The sequence below is a fragment of the Sciurus vulgaris genome (assembly GCF_902686455.1).
Source record: "Sciurus vulgaris genome assembly, chromosome: 10".
NCBI classification, from domain to species: Eukaryota; Metazoa; Chordata; class Mammalia; order Rodentia; family Sciuridae; genus Sciurus; species Sciurus vulgaris.
In genome coordinates this window covers 11,635,279-11,658,180 of record NC_136470.1, presented here as the reverse complement: position 1 = coordinate 11,658,180, position 22,902 = coordinate 11,635,279, and the positions used below count along the sequence as shown (strand labels likewise).

The 22,902-nt window shown below is 42.2% G+C and overlaps 1 protein-coding gene across 1 annotated transcript; it reads right to left on the bottom strand.

Annotated features, from left to right (window-relative positions):
- Positions 1-2,092: 2,092 nt before the first annotated feature.
- On the bottom strand, positions 2,093-18,875 carry EPCIP (exosomal polycystin 1 interacting protein). Its single transcript, XM_079155102.1, has 2 exons — positions 18,730-18,875; positions 2,093-3,433 (listed from the first exon to the last, which is right to left on the bottom strand). The coding sequence occupies exon 2, from the start codon at positions 3,421-3,423 to the stop codon at positions 2,716-2,718; it is 708 nt and encodes a 235-aa protein (XP_079011228.1). The 5' UTR covers positions 3,424-3,433; positions 18,730-18,875; the 3' UTR covers positions 2,093-2,715.
- Between the last annotated feature and the right edge of the window lie 4,027 nt (positions 18,876-22,902).

Sequence of the window (22,902 nt, the reverse complement as noted above, 5' to 3'; positions counted from 1 at the left end):
GCCCTGTGGTGTTCTCCCATGGCAGCTCTCGGCAGAAGCTGAGCCACAAGGGACACGCCAGGTGCACTTGAGATGCACCCTCAGTTTAAGGCCAGCCCACCACTCCCTGCTGTCCCCACCCTGCTGCTGAGTGCAGAGTTCCCTTTAATACCATGTCTGTGCTGTGGATTTTCCGTCTCTTCCTTATCCCACAGCAGCAACACCCAACCCACACTTCCAGTTCAGAAATCTGGAAACCTCAAGCTTGACTTATCACTAAGTTAGATTCCACCTTCTATTGGTTAAATCTCATTAGCCTTCAATGATTTCTCATAAGAATTAAGAAAACATATGTGAAAGGGTTTTGAAATTATTGAATGCTACCAAATGGTAGTTATTTATAGGAAGTACATGATTTATAACATCACTTAATTATATATTAAAAATTGATTAAAATTCAATTTGTTACATTTTCAGTAACTAATGACAGTAAAGATATATTTATTATTTATCTTTTCACTTATGCCTTACTTGCCTTCTTTCTCTTCCTTTTCTCCCCCTTCTTTGTCTTTTTCTAATTTAATGTTACCTCTGAAGTACAGTGTCAGTAATGAGGTTGTGTTTCATTTTTTAAATTAAAATTCAAACTCTGGTCTGCATTTTGGCCTAATTTAAACACTGACATTATATACTCATGCTAATTAACCTGAATGGCCAAATCCCCCACCAATTAAGCAAATGTAGAAATTTCAGGTTACTTTAGTCACCCTATGTTAAGGTTAAAAGAAAAAAAAAATGTGATGATTGTAATCTGTGAGGAAAGTGGCCCATCTCTGGGACATCATATTAAACTATTTCTTATCATTATGGAATCAGGGGTGCAAAAATGTTTTGACATCATTATGTTTTGAATGTAGACATTTGAATCACAGTTGTTGTAGATTCTTTATGCTCTAATGGTATGTAGGGTCTCTGTGAAGGAAAGTCTTCTTTCTATAATGTTGAGCCAGTTTAATTTTTAAAAATATGTTGTTTCATTCCTTTTATCAACACACATAACACCATTTTCTACATTGACCAGGTCACACGAAGTATCTTAACTTTCCAATCTTGAACTTCCAGATGGCCTAAGTACCAAAATTTCTTTTGTTAATTATCAAAAACAAAGAAAAAAGTAAAATTTACCAGGAACTGCACATGCAGCTCAGTGATAGGGCCCGTGCCTAGCATGCATGAGGCTTTGGGCTCAGTCTCCAGCAGTGGGCATACATACACACACACACACACCATAACAATTTGAGCACCTTTCTCCATGGGAATAAAAAGTGATTATTAGATTCCCAGGCTAGCCCCTAATGTAGTTTCATATTTTGACCCATATTAATCTAAGTTCTGATTTCTGAAGCAAGGGGAAAAGAAGAGAAAAAGTGGGGGAAGTGAATAAGGGAGACAAAGATGGGAGATTCAGAAACAGGCAGAAATGAAAGAGAAGGGCTAGAAGAAAACCCTCCCTGGGACTAGGCATTTCTCTAAGCGACATTTTGAGATATGATATATGCAGTTATTTCATTTCTTGTGCCTCTGTGTCCCCCTCTTCAGAAGCCTGGTGCCCTCATTTGCCCAGGTCCCCACCCAATCCATGCCTGTTCTGCCTTCCCCCACCCTCCCTAAACATGCTCTCAAAGCTCCCATTTCTCAATGCATCTGTTCTTAGCAAGATAATGGGAAAATATTAGTCTCAGAGATCCTAGCCATTGTGTGAGTTCAAAGTCCCAAAAGTTCTGATATCTATCATTCTTGACTGAGGGGAATTCCAGGCAATGTCACAGAACAAAGCAGAAAGAAACTTAAGGCAGTACAGAATTCTCCCTTATCCACATTTTTTTCCCCTATGATTTCAGTTACTGGCAGTCAACCACTGTTTCAAAATAGTAAATGGAAAATTCCAGAAAAAAAATTTCCTAAGTTTTAAATTTCATGCTGTCCAGAGTAGTGTGCTAAAATCTCCCATTCTCCTGCCCTAAGATGCTTCCTTCACGTATCATTTCATATCATCACAAGAAAAAGAGGGTAAGTACAGTACAACATATACCCTGAGAGAAAGAAAGCACATTCACATGACTTTTATTACAGTGCATATCATTGTTCTACTTTGTTGTTAGTTATTGTTAATCCCTTAGTGTGCCTAATTTATAAATTAAACTTTATCATAGGAATGTATGTATAGGAAAAAAGAGTACATACAGGGCTTAGTGCTATCTGCTGTTTCAGGCATCCACTGGGGGTCTTGAAATGTGCTTCCCCACAGATAAAAGGCAACTGTTGTATTTTGAAAGAAGATGCCTTTCTCGGTGGTCATACTCTATAATGAGCCCCAGTAAGCTGTTCCTGATGTGCAAATGGCCAGAAGTGCTTTCTTCACTTCTGGTCTGACTTGTCTCCACAGGCTCCCAGTTGCAATGACCTAGGCTCTAACTGGCCCTTGAGACAAGTCTCCAGACTGCATCATTTTTTGTTTCTTTTCACTTTCTTTTTCAAAATAACTGCCAAGGCTGAGCATGGAGCAGAGCAGAGAGAGCTGGATGTTTGTGTGTGGCTCTGTTGTGAGCAGAGTTTGGGGGTTAAGAGGCACAGCTGTGAGTAGGAATAGCTGTCTCATGACCTTATTCCCAGACTCCTTGTTCAAATGATCCATCATTTGTCAAAGTTCCTGGAGGTTGGACACAGTTTACAAAGTTAGTAAATAACTGTGACAACATAGCTTTTGTTGCTTGACACTGGGAAGGTTTTAAAGTAAGAAAAGTCAGGAAAGTCATTGGCAATGCTAGCGATGTCTTCGATACTGTATGATTTTAAGGATGAGTCTCTGTTGAAAAGAGCCATATCTAAGAATGCGATGTACATACATGTTTGCCAACCTAATGACTCCGGCTTCTCTTTGGAGTCGCAGTCCCCACTGCTATGGATGAGTAAACTCTGCTCTGGGAAAGGATGCTTGGCCTCCGAGTTGATGCGAAGCCTCTCCAGCCCACAAATAGCCAAGTACTCAGTGGGGAGGGTGTTGGAACTGCACAAGGAAAGCTTCAGGTCCCGGACTAGCGTGAAGTTCAACAGGCGGCCTAGCGCAGTTGTGTCTGTGAACCAGATGGTCAGATGGCCGTTGTAGCTGGTTCTTTCTACTGCAAAAGGCAGGACGGTTTTACAGCTGCACATCAGGTTGGCCAAACTGTAATCACAGTCCCGAATGTCTGCAGAGCAGCTGCAGTTCCGGATGGTGTTCTCCTTTGTGAAAATGAGCGTGCGGTTCTTCTGACCTTGTGCGAAGCGGTCAAGTGCAAAGACACCCAGTGCACCGATCAGAAGGAGGCAGTGTCTGGAAGGTGCTGCCATTCTTGTCCAGTGCGAGCCAGCGTGGTCCTGCTTTGCCTTCATGGGCCAATTCATTGGAGCTCACCTGAAAGAAAATATGCAGCTTTGTTATCACAGCCTCTCATTAGAAAGGCAGAGCGTAAGGAAAAGGAGCTCCCTGAAAGACCAGTCGAAAACTTTTCTCTCTTGTAATTCTACTAAACACAGGAAATAATGGCCTCATCTCAGAACCTCATGAGAAGCAGCAGCCAGAAATCTGAACTCTCAGCTGAGACAGAAGACTCCTAGTGATGTCTGCTGACCATGAGACTAACCTGCCAAGAGAGCCAGAGCCGAGGTCAGCAAAGACAGCGACAGCATCCTATCTATGGCAGGGATTTGGAGTTGAGTGAGCACACCTTCCAGACATCCAGTTACTAGTGTTTAGTGCCTGTTAACCCCTCTCCCTCAGTATCTGACTTCCTGGAATTCAGGAGACAAACTGTTTGTTCCTTGTGAGACTTGGCTACCTACGCACCACTTGCTAAGCAGCATAGCATGTTGTTCAGTGTCATAAATGAAACAGTTGGTTAATGGTAAACTTTCATTTCTAACTAGACAAACATGCCTTACACCCCCCACCCTGAGTATATTACTCTGTTTATAGACCCAGTTGTCTTTTTTCCTGACTCTACATAAGTACAAATGTACTTATGCATCAGAGTCAACTGTAACTATGTTAATAGACAATGAAAAATTGCCAAAATAAATAGATTTCACCTGAGTTACCTGATAATTAAAGACAGAGACCAAATAACACAATTCAGTCCATCTGTATTTACTGTACACCATAGATGGGGAGATATTTGGAATGGGACTGTGAATAGGAGGACCCAGAACTATCAAAAGACCAGCACAGGAAGAAATAGGGAACAGTAGATGCAAGCATTAAATAAGTGTCCAAAGAGTACAGTGCCAGCAGGAAAGAGGCCGGGCCGACGTGAGGGTGCAAGATGAGACCACAGGAGGTGAAACAAGGAAGTGGGAAGCCCAAGGGAGGCAAAGCTAAAAAGGCCAGAGCTCAGGTAGACAGGCACAAGTCCATCACCAGGCACCTGGAGTGCAGGGAGGAGAAGACAAACTCAGCTGAGTAAACTTGAGAGAAGATAAGATTTGGTTCCCAACAATTGTAACGCACTCCATCCATCCATCCATCCATCCATCCATCCATCCATCCATCCATCCATCCATCCATCTTTTCCTTCACTCATTCATTTACTCAACTAATGCTCATTGAGAGATTATTGCACTTTGTAGGGATATGGCCCAGAAGAAGACAATCCAGGGACCAGTCTTCACAGAGCTTATGTGCGCATGGACTTGATGCTGAATGCAACTGGCTGTGGCATCAGAGCCCAAGCCCAAGCCAGGCCTGCACGTGAGAACCCAGAAACTGCAGCAGTGGGAATGGGGAGGGAGCTGCGTGAGGAGCTAGGCAGGGCCCAGCGTGGGCTGCCCAGGCCCTGGCCAAGGCCACAGGGGCTGGAGAGACAAATAAACAGACCTGGATCCTGCCCTCAAGGGGGTTATACTCAAAGGAGGAGGACAAACGAGACTGAACAGAGAAAGGCTGTACTAAACATAGAGATGGTTATAAGAATAGCAGAGAGATAGATCAAATTCCACTTGGAGGGACTGGATAAGGTGGTTTATAGCATTTTGTGTTTATTTTGAAGTTAACAGTATTTTCTTAAAGGATGTCTTAACAGGTCCATTTTGTCATAAAAGAAAGAGCTTTGAGAAACTTGGAGAATTAGAGCTCTCCCTGAACAAGAGGCTTAAGGATTTTAAACGGTTAGAATGTGTTGGCGACTCCCCCACTTAGTAAGAAATAGGGAATAATTTATTAATTGCAAGATAATTTTAGATGATCAGCTGTCCCAGATTCTGTCAGAGACTTCTGGGACTTGACGTCCCAGTAACCCTGCCTTCCCAGAACCAGGAATGCTGACAATTCCACTAGCCCCACGGACCCCTGGCTGCAAAGGGAAAACAAAGGAAGAAAGCACCCACACATAACCACAACCTAGTGAGGAAGAGTCTGCCTCAGTCTTTCAGATGGTTCTTCTCTTCAAAGACATGCAGGGGAGAGGGAGAAGGCAGGAAGGGGAAGGAGGTTGATTTGCTCCGGCATGTGGGTCTGGAAGTCTCCAAGAGGATTTGCAAACAACTTCCCAAAAGTCAGGGCCCTGGGTGGACCTCAGGTGGTGCCAGCCTACTGGACATCAGGGAGCCCAAAGGCCAGAATGAGGAAGCCAGAGGCAGGAAGTCTCACTAAGGGCATTCAGGTTGAGGCACAGGGGTAACCACAAAGATGCCAGTCAGATATTTTTCTCCATCACTTTGCCATGAATTTCTTTCTTTAGTGTGTTGAAGCATAGATTGTGAGCACCCTAGTTTTACTGTGTATGTATTGATTTGTGGACAGATTCCACTACGGCGTAAGCAGAATGGCATGAATAAATGAGGTTGCTTCTACCCCTGCTCTTCTGCTGCCCAAGGTGGGGGTGTTAAAGGGCTCCTGTGATGGCATAGGGGGCACACAGAAAGCTGGGCTGCCAAGAAAACGCTGTGTCAGGCCAAGGTGGGTTAGAGGTTTCCAGTCCAAGAGCATTCTGCATCTCCCCATTCCCAGGGGAATTGCTGTCCCCATAGTCTGTCAATCTTCTGTTCTATGTTTTGATTTTTCAAATTCTTGTCCTCCTGTGCTAACTGTGTTGGTAATTTTCATTTTATTATTTTTCAGACTCAAGAAATATCCCCCTACTTAGATATTATCTTTTCCATGAAATTTAGCATGACATCTTCTAACCCAGCCAATACCCCACACAAAAATGTTATTACAGAGCCTGTCACACTACACTGTCATCATTGAGGTAATGACACTGAAGTAGAACCCCTCAAGGGAATTCATTTTTAGCTTTATAGTCTTACTTGCAAGTACAGTGCTTTGCACCTAGCAGGGACTCAGCCATGTTTATTGACTGAATGGGAAAACAGTTTAACAAATGCCAGTGTACTAAAAATCTTTTTAAACTGTCAGTTATATGAATCCAGTTCAGACTATCTTGAGAAAAAAAAAGGCTCACATATTTGAAATATCAAGGAAGGGGTTCAAATATGGCTTGATCCAGCTACTCAAAAGAAGGGATTATGAGAAATGTCTCCTCATTTCATAGTTCTTCTTTTTCCCGGATGGGTTTCATTGTCAGAAAAACTCACACCTTCTGGAGACAAGATGGTTACCAAAAGATCCGAGTTTATCTTCTTTCAGCTGAGCAACCCCCAGAGATTAAAAGTCTCTCTTTCCCAATAGTACCAAGTAAAACCGAATTGACCTGCCTAGGTCGCATGCTCAGCCCTGGCGTCAGTGAGTAGAACCAGCCACACTGGAAGCAATGGACCAAGAGGGTGGGAGGCTGGCTCTCCCAGGGAAACCAGGGAGCATTACCACACACAGGCAAGGTGAGCTGAATAGTGGACAGAGCCAAGACTCATGGTAAGCCTGACTGCCTTCTTCCTATCAGTTCCAGCCAACACTGGCACCATTCTGATAAAATACACCCCAAAAATGCAAATAGATGTCCTACCACTGTAGGTTAGATGTGGTTTGTTCCCCACAGGTTCATGTGTTGGAAGCTTAGTCCCCAGCATGATGATATTAAGGGGTGGTAGGCCCTTTAAGAGGCGGGGCCTAGAGGAAAGTAGTGCATGCCCTCCAAAGGAATGGATGTAGTTTTCAGGGGACGCTGGTTAGTTCTTCTGAGAGGATTGTTATACACGTGAGCCTGACCTCTCCCCGAGCTCTGGTTTTCTATTTCAACCTGTGATCTCTCTATTCCACAGGCTCACACCATGATGCCATTTGCCACGAAGCCCTCACCAGAGCTGGTGGTATGCTGTTTGAATTTTAAACCTCCCAAACTGTGAGCTAAATAAACCTCTTTTCTTTATAAAATACACAGCCTCATATATTTTGTTATAGCAACAGAAAACAGACAAATTTACTCAATTTGTGGAATATGTCCAGGATTCTAAATTATCTCCCTTACTGGAAGACCCCTCATTGTCACCTCCTCAGAATCTTCAAGGATATTTTCAGGGGCACACTTTAGGGACTGCATCTGTGAAAGAACTCCTTGTTTGCTACCAAAGTCTTGACTTCAAAGTGTGTTTTTTAGGGTGTCCAGGCCCTAGCTTTCTTCTGGCCTTACTCCCTGTACCTCAGCTCAGTTTTATATTTATCTGCTTCTTACTGTAGCAGTTCATCAATTTCTGGTCCTTGTATCTTTCCTGTTTCTTCCCTTAGGTCTTTTCTGTGATGGCCTTTCTTCCTTTAAAAGAAAAATCACTTCTGATTTTAACTTAAACTCACTTCTGAATTTTAAAAATTTAATTCACATTTGATTTTTAATTGCTGCAAGGATTTGGAGAATGTTACTAGATTTTTTTTTTTTCCACAAGAAGTCTATAGAATTCAAAACATCATTATTTATGACATTTCAAGTCTGTTTAGGGCAAATGGTCCAAATGCCATCCTCCCACCGACACAGTATTTCCTTACTAGTAATAATCTTCTCATAAACAGAAAGCGTCCAGTTTCAGACATTCCTTTGGAGCCAAATATAAACATGATCTAAATGTTGGGTGTAATCCTAGATTGAGAAGGAATCCGTGTGGAATTTGTTTTGAAGTAACGATGTCTGTATCTGCTTAATTCAGAAGTCTCTGCCTTCCTGCAGCTAGTTACTAGTATGAATTGCTATTGAGATTTCTTTAGTTGCAATACAAAAACAACTCTTAAGCTGATTCTGAATATTAACTCTGGTTTTTAAACAGTTCAGTGATTTAAAGGCTCAAACATGTAGTGACTACATATAGTTTTCAGCATCTTGCTTAAAAGACGTGGCTGCATTGACACTGATTTCTTGCCGTGGTTCCATACAGCCACTAATTGTGGCTTAGAATCCGGGTCTATCAGAGACTTCTAAGGCCCGCCAGTACCCATGTTCCCTTCTCCCACCTTGGCACACCACTGGACTTCACTTCTAAAATTCTTGTAGTGAAGTGGTGCCACAGAACTGAATTCTGAATATGGTGGGAGGTTCTGTGGAGGAGCTGAGGGTCCCAGAAGATGGCAGAATGATAACCAGAAACTTGAGTCCCTGAAAGACTCTGTGGAGCAGAGTGAACCCCTCTCCCTAAGGACTCCAGACCAAAGTAAGAGAAAGATAGGCCTTCTTATCCTAGGCACAGATGTTTGAAAGTTTACCACAGTGTTTAGTTTGCCCTAAGTGCTAATGTTGGTTTGCATCCTCTTTTCTCGAAAGAAAATGACATTTTCTAAATCAGCATGTAGAGAACATTTACTTAATGGCAGGCAATGGCCTAAGTCATGGGAAATCAAAAAAGAAGACTTTGTGCCTCCCCCAAGGGATTTGAAATTTGCCCAAGGAACTTAGAATGTACTCTGGGAACAAACAACTGGGCAACTAGTTACTGGGCAACTAGTTACGAGACAGTGTCTTTGGTAATGTTTGCTAAAGATGCAGATGAAGTGTTGGGCTGGAAAGAACAGGAAAGACTCCCAAAGAGGGTGCGATTTGGGCACAGCAGGGAAGGGGCAGGGTGAGGCCAGTGAGGCAGCAGAGATGTAGGGATCACTTGAGCAAAATCTCAGAATGACTAAAGTACTTGCTGTGTTCAGAGCACGTAACAGATGTCCTGAGCCCCTAAGGCTGAGCACAGGGCTATCAGGACTTTGCTGGCCAAGCTGAGGGGTTTAGACCTGCAGCCAGCAGCAATTTGGTCTCCATATTCTTCTGATCTTCACCCCATCAATAAAAAAAATTAAAAACGCTCCCCAATGATAACATTTTTAAATTTGCAAAGGATATACATACATTAGAATGCTTATGTATTATCCATATTACAAATAATCCACGATCAGTAAAATTTTTTTTAAAATGAGATAAAAAATAAAAATGCTGGCTTGGCCTGTGTCCCTCCTTCAGCAGTGAAGGTTTGTAGCAGAGACCTGATCAGATCTATGTTTGAGGAAGGTAACTGGGGTTGTCCGCTAGAGACTGCATTGCCGAAGAAAAACAATAGGACAAAGAATTCTAAGTGAGGGAACATTTTTCTTTTGCTTTTTCTCTGAAGGTTTGCATCTCGCCACTTGCAAATCCCTGACTCCAGGTTCTCCAGATAAATCTATTTCAGTATCAGGAACAGTTGAGTGGCTGGAGAAACCAAGAGAGTGGGTTTGAAGAGGGAGGGGGCAAGGACTAAGGTGTGCATTTGAGACACCGTCTGAATCCTTCCCAGGGAACTAGTGGTGTAGAAAGCAGGAGAGTCCAATGGGCAACACCGAGCCATTTGTCTCTCTAGCATCCCAACGCAGCTTGCCTGGGAACTTGATCCTCAGAGATGTGCGCTCTGTTCTCTGACAGCCATCAGAAAGTCACAGCTCAGTCTCTCGAGACAAGAGGCCCTGAGTGGTTTGGTTTGACTGGTGGTAAGCCAGCTGCTGGCGAGGACTAGCTCTGGGCAGGCTATGAAACAAGTCAAGTGTATCTCCCCTTCCCAGGGTCTCCCTGCAGGAGACGTCTCAGTTCCTTGGCCATCCTCTCACCCATCCTTTCCAGGGGCCCAGTGCTGAAAACCTACCCTCAGAAAGGGTCTAGTGTCAGTCGCTTAAGCCTTTGAGGATTTTAAATCAACTTATCCTTGCCAAAGGTGTTTACGCTTTCAGCCCTATCTCTACCGCGGCCCTCGTTAGAGGGGTAGCAGGACTCAAATGGGACACCTAGGAGGAGTGTGGAGTGGAGACTCCTCCCTGAGCCACTCACTTCTGGGACCTGTCTCAGGCCTGTCAATCTGTCTGTGGCTGTGCAATCTCCCTTTCCATGTAGTCCCAGGAGGAAGTCAGCTCTTCTGGCTTACGAGGATGAGAGGGTCACAGAGGCGCGGTGTGAGGGCTTTAGGTGTAGGACCTTGAAATACTCTTGAGAAAAGGGACTTCTAGCATTTTTCTTTTTTTTTTTTTTTGGCTTTGTTCCACAAACACACTGCAGGAGGCGGGTTGAGATGAACACTGCATAAGAATATATTTAAAAGGGGGAGCTATATCCTTGTTACTATTTCAAAGCTTATGAAGTTGAAAGTTAAGTTAATTTGGGTCTCTCCTCAATGTTTTCTTAATGTGATAAGTGTTGTCTTTTCTTTCTTCTTCACATTCCACAATAGCACACCCCCATCCTCGGTATGAACCATTGGATTTTCACGTGCCCTTACAAGCGTCTGACACTAAAGACACCACTCTGTTGGTGGAGATCAATTATTTCCCTTTAATTGTGGTTTATAAAGTTCATCATGATAGGTAAGATCTGACTTCCTGGTGATTTTGATATGATTGACATCTCATTTGATTTAAATAGTAGAACCTAATTTATTTTCTGTCATCTGATATATTTGCTGACTTATAAAAAGGGAAGTAAAAATTCATGTCTCCTTAAGTTGGAATTTAAGCAAAATTAGCTTCAAGCATGAAATTTAGGTCTTAAGAGGACATAATTTAAAAGATCTTTGTGATTGTTCATGTCTTACTAGTGATATGTGGTTGGGCCAGTCTAAGAGCTTTTCTGAGACTCATTTCTCTCAATGTGGCATGTGATGATTATAAGAGCAAAGCAAGATGTATGGGGTAATATATAAGTATAAATATTGTATATATATTATATAGTCCACTATACATATAATTATATATATATTCCACTGGTGTGAGATATATATATATATATATTCATTCCACTGGTATTATAAGTACTATCACTATTACTCATAAGCATGCTTCAATGTCCATATTACTATAGCATTATTCATAATATTTTGCCATGTCAAAATTATAATGATATCAGGACTATATCAGTATGCTCTATCAAGGTGTCTTCAAAGGCCACCTCAAAGAATTCTCAAGTGACAATTACTGTTATACAAAAAATTTTGACTAGAGTAATCTCAACATAAAACAAAAGATCTCTTTGCCTGGTTTTTCCCCACAACAAATTAAATCAGATTTACAACTACCCTTCTGTAAATTGTGGGGAAAGGGAGGTTCTAAAATTACTGGTGAGCTAGCTTGGGAATTAATTGATGGAAATTAATTGTCCAGATTCCATTTCTACTAATTTGAATGTGTATTAAATGTCTAAAGGGATAGTAGTAAGAGTATGGGGATATGATCAAAATATCATTTCTAGTCTCCTATTTCTAATACAATAATAGGTAGATTGAATAATGGCCCTTCAAGATATTCATGTCCCAATCCTTGGAACCAGGGAATATGTGACATTATGTGGCAAGAGGGATTCTGCAGATGTAATTCAGTCAAGGATCTAGAGATGAGGAGATGATCTTGGATTGACGAGCTAGGTCCTGTGTAGTCACAGGGTCCTGAGGACACAGGAGGAGACAGAAGAAAAATGCAACGGTAGAAACTGCAGTGATGTCGCCCCAAGCGCTGGAGAACTGCAGCCTCTAGAAACTGGAAGAGGCAAGGAAGGTTGTCCCTTGGAGTCTTCAGAAACAGCCAGTCCTATTGACACCTTGACTTCAGCCCACTCAGTGGAACTTCTGATCTCCAGATATGTAGAAAAATAAAATTCATGTTGCTTTTAAGACACAAATTTGGTAGGAATTTGATGTAGTACCAATAGGAAATGAACATAGAGATTATGAAGAAACTAAGTCAACACATCCCCCAAAGGATTCTAAACCCCCTCTTTGGAACAAAACAAACTATCCTTTTCCTTCCAGGACACACCATGTTTGCCAGTTGTGTCATGTGGCTTGTTCCTCTCACTGGATAGGATCATGAGTTTGTGAAATACATCCTGAGCTCCTTTAAGGTTCTTCTGAACTTCCAAGCTTGACATTCTCACAGAGAATGCAGCCAAGCTTAATCTGCTGCATCTGAACACCTCCTATGAGTTCAGAATGACCATCTCCTGGCAGATATTTGCATCAGTAAAACTGTTGAGGAAGAAAGAAGGAAGAAGCACAAGGCTGGAGACAGGGATGAGCAGAGAGGGGCAGCCACACTCCTGTCTTCCCAGTCCAGATGTATGCCTTGGTCTGAGTCCAGTGGAGCTGCAGGCAAAGGATGCATGCAGTGCTTTCAAGAACTTTGGGTTGGGGGAAGGGGCACAAGTGAAAAAGCAGGACACCGAGCAGTGGACACTTCTGAACTGAGCACATCAGAGATCTGGCACAGTGAGGAATGAGGGGCAGGTGTTACCATTTGGCCCCTGCAGGAGAACAGGCTGGGTATACCCCTGGACACTGTTTCTGGTCCTCAAATTGTCAGGGAGCCCCACAGCAGAGACCAGAGACAATCAACACCCAACAGGGATTGGGGGTGGAAACACATACAAGGGAGCACAGGCATAACAAAATAATTGATGGGACCTGTATCGGGTAGTGGGGCGCAGAAGCTAGCCAAGCACAAGCAATTTGTGTCAATTTGACCTTCTCTGCACTCACAGGCTGGTGAAGCCAGCACCCCTCAGGCATCAACTGGATCACAACTTTGACAGTAAATGGACTCAATCATAGAAATAGATTGAAATTCTCAGAGGCTTGTAGATTGAGTAGAGAAAGAACAGACTGAAAAGCAGAATGTTGAACTCAACTGCATGTTGATTTCACCCATTAATTTGCTTTTGGAATGCTATGAAAGGCAGGTTTCTGATGCAATAAAGCCCCGGTTTTCTTTTGGACCGTAGTTCTCGAGTCCTTAGCAGAGCACCTGACACCTAGGGGCTTTTCTTGACTATTTAAATCATCTAAATTAATCCTACCATAGCGAAGTCAAAGACGCATGTGTTTGATCATTTGCTACTTCTTTTGCCTTTGAGATTTGTGAGGTGTATCACATCACCAAATCAGCAAGCAGACCAGGAGGGGTTGCCTATGCCTGTGGTCTCAGATATTGAGGAGGCTGAGGCAGAAAGAATGGCTTTAGCCAGGGAGTTCGAGGGCAGTCTGGGCAATATAGCGAAGTGCCAGTTCAAACAGACAAACAAAAACTCAGCAAGCAAAATTCATCTTGTTTTCCGGAAAATTGTATCACCATGGTTTAACCATGAATGGCATCTGGCAACCTCCTGTGATCTTACCAATCAGCCTAATGTAGATTTGAAGTTGCCTTGGAATTTTCCTGAGAGTCCGGTGGGGACACGGGGTGGAATACACTTGGGGACATGAGCTCACAGTCAGGGCCCCTGGTCACCGTGCTGTCTCATGTTACACATCTTCTCTGGGCCTGGGGAAAACTAAGCAGAGTCGTCCCTCAGTATCCACAGGGGATTGCTTACAGAACACCCTTCACCCCCCACACACTGTGGATACCAAACTCTGCCAGTGCTCAAGCCCCTTGTATCAAATGGTGTAGTGTTTGCATATGAGCTATGAGCATACTTGTGTACTTGAAACCATCTCTAGATTACTTATAATACTTACTAAAATATAAATGCTATGTAAATAACTGTTATCCTTTATTGTTTAGGGAATAATGACAAGAAAAAGGAGCCTATACATGTTTAGTACAGATGCCATGTTTCTTCTGAATATTTCTGATCAGAGATTGGTCGAGTCTGTAAAGGTGGGAGTCACGAATATGGGGTGCTGGCCGAATGGGTCTCACATTTGTGAGCAAGACAAAGCCTTTGCCCTCACTTCTCTAGCTTGGGGATTATAGCAGCCCCTGCTGCCAAACTGCCCCACAACCTACCATTTAAGAGTCCACTCTTGTAGAGCTAACTCAGGGAGAGCTGTGCTCAAATCACTGGGCCAGCATTTCATGCGAGGTTGCCAAGGAAATGAGTTTCCTAATCCCTTTGCTAGGAGATGAGAAACAAGGCAAAGTGGGCAAGCCTTTAACATTTTAATTACCTGCCTCTGCAACAATAAAGGAGGATTCAGAACTTCCCCTTACAGTTGGACATTATTACATTCCCATACGGTACCTTGAACTATCAATGCAAGAAGTCAGTCCTGAGCTTTTTCCTCTCATCTGTGTTCCAATTAAATTTCTCACCGTTCGATTTTAGATAAGAAGGAAGTTTTCCTTTGGTGGTTTAAGATACAAATATTGGAACCAAAGAACATTTCAATCTCATTGCTTTCTCAAAAGATCTCTAAGAGTTTTTAAAAATCTCCTGGGAATGATAAGTGCAAGCTATGTGGGATTGTGGATGGAATTCTGGGACACAAAAGGATATTAGGTGAAATCTCAGGAAATCTGAATAGCATTTGGACTTCAGCTTATAATACAGTGCATCAACATCTGTTTGTGAATTGTGACAAACGTACCACACTAATGTAAGATGTGTACTCTGCATAGGAACCCTGTACTATCTTCACCATTTTTCTGTAAACTTCAAACTCGTCTAAAATAAGGAGCTTATTAAAAAGATCCTGATGTCATTGATGACTCTTTGGAGACTAACTCCGTGACAACAGCAGAGTTCCAATAGGTAATTGGGCATCACAATTAAACTGAGTGACCATCAAATGGTGCAGGTGTAACTCCAAATGAATTCTTCAAATCTCTGGCCACAGAGAAGATTCTGGCTTCCCTAATGACCCTGGGACCAGGCCTCTCAAGAAAAGCAAATGGAAAGTGCTCCTTTTACTGGAAATACATCAAACTGGGAAAGAAGAGGCAACAAGCAACATTGTGGGAAGGACTCTGTGTGTGTGTGTGTGTGTGTGTGTGCGTGTGTGTGTGTGTGGTGTGTGTGGTGTGTGGTGTGTGATCATGCCTGGGCTCCCATTGTGTTTTCTCCAATCCAGACTTGATTTTTCCTTCTTGCTGCTTATACTGCCCCCTAGGTCTGGGGACCATACCTGTTTCTTCTCCAAGAAATCACCTCCATCTCCTTAAATCTCACCTCTTTCCTGAAATTTTGTGAGGCTAGGGACATAGCTGATAGTTCTAAGTTGGCCCAGACCTCTTTTTATTAGTGCTATGTCAGTTTCCCAGAAATAGATTGAAAACAAACTTTTATAAGCAAATCTGTGGTCATATAGAAGCCAGAACCTGTTTGCGTTAGACTTTTCTTTCTTTTTCTTTTTCTTTTTTTTAAAGCCAGCAGTCAAATCCATAGTCTTGCCTGTGCTAGGCAAATGCTCTGCCATGGAGCCCCGGAGCTCTGTTTCAATTTTTAAGCCACTTTGTCACTATCCCTTAGTTGGGAACATTCTCATCAGTTCTCAGTGACTCCTACCCAGCAATACACCAAACTCAAAGGCCAATTTTCTGACCCCATATCCTCTGATTTCTCAGCAGCATTTGACATGGTTGCCTCCCATCTTCTTCCAGGACACCCCATCCTCCTGGTTTTCTTGCTACTTCCACGGCTGCTCCTTCTGTCTCTCTGGGTGGCATCTCATCTTCCCACTCTGTCTGACTCTCTTCTCTATGTACATTCACCTCCTGGTGACTGCAGATTATCCCATAGCTTTAAATACCACCAATGTACTAACAACTCACAAGCTGTATCTCCAACTCCTAATCTCCTCCCAAGTTTTGGGCTCATATGTCTAGCATTTTCCTTGACAGTTCTTCCTGGATTTCTAATAGACATCTGTCAAAGTACAACTCTTAACTCCCAAGAAAATTGGGAGTCCTAGATGGAGGAGAAATGCTACTATATCAAAAATGTTACTGTTCCTCAGCCCTGTGTCCTAAGCTAAGCTAAGCTAGCTAAGTATAGAAATGGTCATTAATAAGAGTCAATGTGCCTAAAAATAAAAAAGGTGAGAGATGCAGGTATGTTGGAAACTGGCTGAAATCAGAAACTATACATCTTTTTATCTATTAATAATAACTTATAATGAATGCTTCTTTTCCTACCAAGTACTTTTTAATTATTTCACATGTTTTATATCATTTAAACTTTGCAATCATTTTAAAGGTTGATATTATGGTCCCTTTTTCATATTAGGAAATGGAGACCCAGAGAGAGGTTAAATGAGTCCCAGTGCTAGTTAGTAATGGCCAAGATTTGAACTCAGACAGCCAAATACACTCCAAGGAGCCACAGTGGACATTACAGTGCTGTTTCCCATCCCAGGGTCATGGGCAGGCTGCCATGATGTCCCGCGCCTTCGATTCCATTACTAGACTCTGTGGCCTTCAACTGAAAATGTCTACAGAAATCTCACACTAAACAAGTAGGGAACAAAAGGAAATAACTGGGTTCTGGAACACATAAACATTTCAGAAACACTCTTGAAAAAGAAGCATTTATAAATTAGGTTTAAAAATAAGTTTAAAAAAAGTCAAGGTTCAAATGTTTTCTCTGTTGTGCTAAAGGTAGAGCAAAACAGGGGGGAAAATGTGGAGACTCCATAAAAATAGCAGAGAGATCAATGGCATAAAGAGAATCAAGGGAAGGAGGAGGGAATGGAAAAGGGAGGAGCCGTGGAGTGAAACTGACCAATTGTGCTATGTTCATATATGAGCGAGCCACTTTGAATTGTATCATTATGTTCACCTATAGAGCATGCATTAAAAATAACAATTAATACAAGGAAGACCAGTAGACTAGAGGAAGGGAAACAGAGGGAGCGGGAGAGGAGGGAAAGGGACTGAAAGGGAGCAAACTCTATCCCATGCATGTCTAATGACATCACCATGAACCCCACCATTATGTGTAACTCTAATGCACTAATAAAAGCATTTTTAAAAAGTTGAAGTTCATCATCAGAACAGAAGACACTAGGAGCCGAGATCTGCATCTACTAGCATAGGCATGGAATAGGGGGACAAAGAATACCCAAGGGAGTGAGCCATTGGGAGGTTCTGAAGTACAGCAACTGTGCTTCCTACTCAACACAGGCCTGGGGAGGATGGATTCGCCAAAGCATGCCAGCCTGTCAAGTCTTCCCCTGGAGTGACTTGGTACATGCTCAGTTGACGGGATCACTGGAGTTCAAACCCACGCTCTTCCATCTGCCCCTGGCCACACGCCCACAGAAGAGCATGGCCCCACTCTCCACACTGAGGCCCACCAGTTTACTGGCTCTTATGGACAGGGACATGAGTCACTGGGCACTGGATTTTAAAAGCTGATTGTATGTAAGTTTTAAGCAATGAAAAAACTGGGCTGGAAAAATAAGTTGGGAAGTCCAAGTCAGCTGTTGAAAAGTGCTCACTTCCATAAATGCTTTATTGAAATGATTATTTTCAGAAAAGGCCCAATTTTAGTAAAAAAAAAAAAAAAAAAATTGAATGAAAAATATTTTTTTTGTTCCAAACATTGTATCATTCAGTCTAAAAGTAAAAAGTAAAATCTTCTCAGGGATTGTTCTTTTCATTAAGAAATCTTTCAAACAAAATTTCAAACAAACAAGGTCTTTTTTTTTTTTCTATGTGTTTCAAGGACAAGTTTTTCATAAATATTATGCACAATGTTTTTGAAGCACTTTATTCCTCCCCAAATATACCAGAATACTTTTGTTAAAAACTGTCCAAAACATGCATATTAAACAGTAAAATCTATGCAGGACTGTGTATGGACTTCTGGATTTGAACTAAAGCACCCTCCTACCTTGCCTTTATTGTTCATTATTTATTATGTTTTGTTCATTTTTGAATAAAAGAAGCAATTTTTTTTAAAAGTCAACAATCCAATCCAAATGCTAATGCTCATTTAAGTTTACTGTTTCTTTTAATCTCTGCTTTTTCCAGTGAGTAAACTCTGTAAAAACCTAGTGTATAAACAGCTAGTAAATACATTACTATTAAAAGACAAACAGCAAAGGAAGCACATAAGACGATGAGTTGAGAGTTCCTGGTTTTCTTTGTTTGTCATCACAATAAGAAAAAGAAATATATCTTTATCTCTGATTTAATTACCATTTCATATCAAAGAATAACACAAGAGTAGGGCCAGATGTTTTAAAATGGAAACGAAAAGCTCAGATTCCACAGAGATGAAAATTATTATATTTGTCGTGAGTTTATCTATTTAGGGACTAATGAGAAGACCATTTCATTCTTTGCTCAATACACCGAATTGCCTTTTAATGGCAGAATCTCAGTGAAAAGCAATTCATAATCTCGGGAGCGCAAGAAAGTGTTTAATGGACCACAACCCACCCATGCACTCTATGTTCAGGGAGGGCAGAAGTCACAAAGAGATGACCCTGACAGTGGCTCTTCAAACTCTCTCACAACTTTTCTGCCATGCAGAAGAAATTCTGAAGCTATGTAAAACTGTCTGTTAAAGTAGACATGTTTTTTAGAAAAGAAGAGCACAGAAAACAACTTACATTTCAGAGTTCGGTGACGGGCCTTGTCTGCCTGCTCTGCAGACCTCTGCCTGGCCACTGATCCTTCACCCTGGCTTGACAGCTGGTGTAATCTTCGAGCCAGGCTGGAATGTGTGGTCTCGCACTTGCTGTTCTGTTCCGTTCCGTTTTCGGAGGGCCAGCGGCCTGGTCATTTCCATGGCAACCAGGAGGAAGCGGCTGGCCTACCAGTTTCATTAACCACACAGCAGGAGGGAACCTGCCTCAGAGACTGCTGGCCACTCTTTGGGGGGCTCTAAACGGAGAAGTTTCTAGAAGAAACTAAGGAGACTGTTGCTATATGTTGACCCCAAAGGATTGACACAAATGGAAGAAATTCTACTTTAGCAGGAAATTGAATGGATTAAAAGTAGACCATGGAGACTCCTTGATACTTTTACTTCCATGACTTTTTCCATTCTTTTTGGTCTGATGAATTGTTACTTAGCTAAGTGCCTGCCCCAGTGTAAAAACCATCCTATGGTGGTTGTTCTGTGGGAAAAAAAAAAATGGTCTCATTTCAACTTCAAAGATAAAGTTCTTTTCTTTCTCTTTTTTAGTTCATTTGCTTAAATGTTAGAAGCCACAAAACAAATAAATAGATAAAAAAAAAATATTCTGTATACATTCAACATTAACTAATGGCTTAGTTCATTTGGACTGCTACAACCACAAAACATAAAATTGGGTGGCTAATGAATAATAAGTTTATTTTTCAGCACTCTGAAGGCTGAGGAATTCAGGGTGAAGGTGCCAACAGATTCAGTGTCCAGGGACAGTGTCTTCTAGCTGTGTCTTCTCAGGGTGAAAGGGAGAGAACTCTTCTTCAGTTTCTTCAGAGGGCACTAATCCCATTCACGAGGGTGCCACCCTTGTGACCTAATCACCCCCCTCTAAAATCCCACATGGACGATTAGGGCTCAACATATGAATTTTGGGGGGCAGGGTACAAATATCCAGTTGTGAGCAACTAATGAGGACTCACTAAATATAGGAGAAATCAGGGAGGCAGTGGTAATGAAGGACAGTCTCACTAATGAAAAACACCAAGAGATTAATGTATATAACTTGGATGTAGATTACCCAGTATTCTAAAGAAGAGAGCACTCACAGGGGAAGTTCATTCATTCATTCATTCTTTCCCCACCTAGCGAATCCTTACTGCACACTTGCCTGGTGCTGGCAGATTTAAGGGACATAGAGATGAGTGCCAGGGTCTCATCTTCCTTGAAGATGAAGCAGTTGTATAATTTGATGGTGGGAAATGTGTGAGAGGAGGTATACAACACATGGACAACCCAGAGGAGGTGGGGTTGTGCTTTGCCAGGGAACTGAAAAAATCTTTTTGGAGAGATAACATTTGATCTGGGCCCAAAGGAGGGGCTAGGACTTGAGTGGTCAGATGTAAGGGAAAAACAATAGTACCTTATGGAGTGATTCTTTGACCAATGGAAGATGCCAGCTGATGGATAAATCTTTACTTCTTTTCGGACCCTATATGACTTCTCAGGTAGTCCAAGGGATCAAGACACTGAAGCAATTAAGAAAATTGCTGGACCCAAAGATTTGGAGACAGGAGAGTTCCTGGCCTTGTCAACTCTTTTGAACGTCAGTGAACTGTAGCCAGAACAAGGGGCATTGAGAACATAGACTCTACTATCCTTGGCATTCAGTTTCAGCAAAGCAAATGTAAATTCTATCATAGGAGACTAGTGAGACGTGGAACTTGGTTCAAATCTATGATTGTTACTTTTTTGTACATTATTTCAACTTTATGAGCCTCAGCTTCTTTATCTGTAAAGTGGGGGTGCTAATGCTTTGTTCAAAGGTTGAGGTGGGGACTTAATGAGACAATACCTGTGTACTGATGACTGGGGATGCCTGAGGATGGGAGAAGGGAAAGCTGGTCAACCATGCACCAGGTGCCCCAAGTTGCTGAAGCAACCACGCCTAAAACAATGGTCTAGTATCCTCAATCTCCATTCAGCCACCTTTCTCTCTTGCTTTCCTCTGCTCTAGCAGCTCAGAATTTATAACATTCAACTTATCAGAGTCTTTGCAGCTGGTGTTCCAGATTTGGTTTAAATGTTCTTGATCATTTATAATTGATTTGGAGCTGAATTCATGGGGAAGGGACCATGAAGCTGTGTGTGAGATCTGAGCTAGATGGGGTCAGGGAAGAGGAGAGAGTCCCCTGCATCTTTTTTGCTGGCAGGGGGCTCAGCAAAAGTGGTGTGGCCTGCCTGGTGGGGACAGTTTTCTGAGTGAGTTGCTTCCTTGTTCTGGAAAATATTCCATTTCCCTAGAGATGAGGATTTGGTGATGGTTTCCTGTTGGAGAATGTGGCCTTTCAACCCAGCAATCTCCTAATTGTAGAAGACACAGCAGCTCCCATGATGACCTGATTGTATGGGGTGACTTTCAGAGTGGAGCAAGAGTCCATTTCTTGAGCTTTCCCAAAGACTGGAGGACCTTTGTGTATGTTTTAAGCAACGCCTAACTGGCTTGAGTTAGCTATCATGGACTCTGTTGTCAGCAACCAAGAACCACAAATGACATCCCTGTGACTACTCCTAGCCAGTCCAAGGTAAGTGGAAGTTTGCTGGTACCATCTCACCTACTTCTTTATTTTGATGCTAAGATAGATAACATAAACATTGAGCATAAACTGGGCACACAGCAGGCATCCAATAATGGTAGCTATTATGAGTGTTACTTTGTCATCTTCTATTTATGGTCTGCAAGCCTTCCACGACCTCTTTCTGAGTGAAACACTAGGTTAAAGGCAAAGGCTATGAGGAGGCAGGTACCTTCTTGGAAACATGAAGGCCAAACAAGCAGCTGCTGATGAACTATGACTGGGTCTTTTGTGTGTGGCATGTTAAACATTTACCCTGGGTTTTATATCTCCCTATCTTGTAAAAGCATTTACTTCCATTTGTTCTTTGTGTTAACCAGGTCTCATAATTTAAATTGATCTAGTAAAAATGAGGGTTGGGAAGACTAATAAACCACACCTCATATTGTCTGTTTCCGTTCCCCTGTGAGGCAGGAGGTGGTGGGCAAGCAATTGTTCATGATGGGATTGAATTCTAGCTTTGTCCTTGGGTAATTTTGGTTTCTTCTTCTTCTTCTTGTTTTCATAATCACAAAAACAATACAGGCTCCTTACAGCACATTCAAATTTCATCTGTTGTGTTAAATAAAAATGAAAATTAGCATACTCTTCTCCAACTTATCTTGTAGAAATAATCTCTGGTAAGTGCAAATCCTCGTGTGGTTTCAAAGTTCAGCAGCTACTGAGATTCTTAGGTAACATGCTAGTTCCCTAAAATCTTTTACCACAAAGTCTCAAATACCACTGTTTCCAACACCCCTTCTCCCTGTATTCTCATCCACCCACTTAACTGTCTCCAAATTGTTATGATTGTCTTCCATCCTGGGCAACATTAGGAGCCACCTCAAGGTTTCCTTCTCCTTCCTGTCCTCTTCTTGGACAACTTCAGCATCCATAGTCTCAGATCATTGCAGGACAGAACCCAGTGACCTGATTTTGCTCTAGGCCTTGCCATCAGCAATGGGCTATAGGTTTGATCTTCTTCCCTTGCTCTTGTTCTGCTCTGCTCTTATGGAGACATCTAGATATCAGTGCCTCTGAGGTTTTTGTCTGTTCTATCCACCCTTGACTCTGATTGGTTGCTTCCATGGTGCCCTCACCCATTGTATGATTCAACCCATTACCCTTGCTCTAGGCTGTGTGCCAGTCCCTCTTGGGTTATGCCCCACACCCCCAGTCTGCTTTCTCAGCTGCCACTCTTATGGTGCAGGCACTTATGAAGAGAATGAAAAGAACTCAAGTTTCCTACTTAAGTCTCAAACCAACGCCTGACACTATCTGTTTTGGTTTGGATCTAAAATTTCTCCCAAAGAACTCACGTGTTAGGAAATGCAGCAATGTACAGAAGTAAAAGATTGGAATGCGAGAGCTGTAACATCATCAGCTGTTGATCCATTTGAGAGATTAATAATTTCATGGAATACTGGATGACAACTGTAAGTATGTAGGGCATGTTTGGAGGAAGTAGGCTACTCGGGCATGTCCTTCAGGACTGTGTCTTGTCCCTGGCTCCTCTTTCTTTCTCTCTGCTTCCCAGC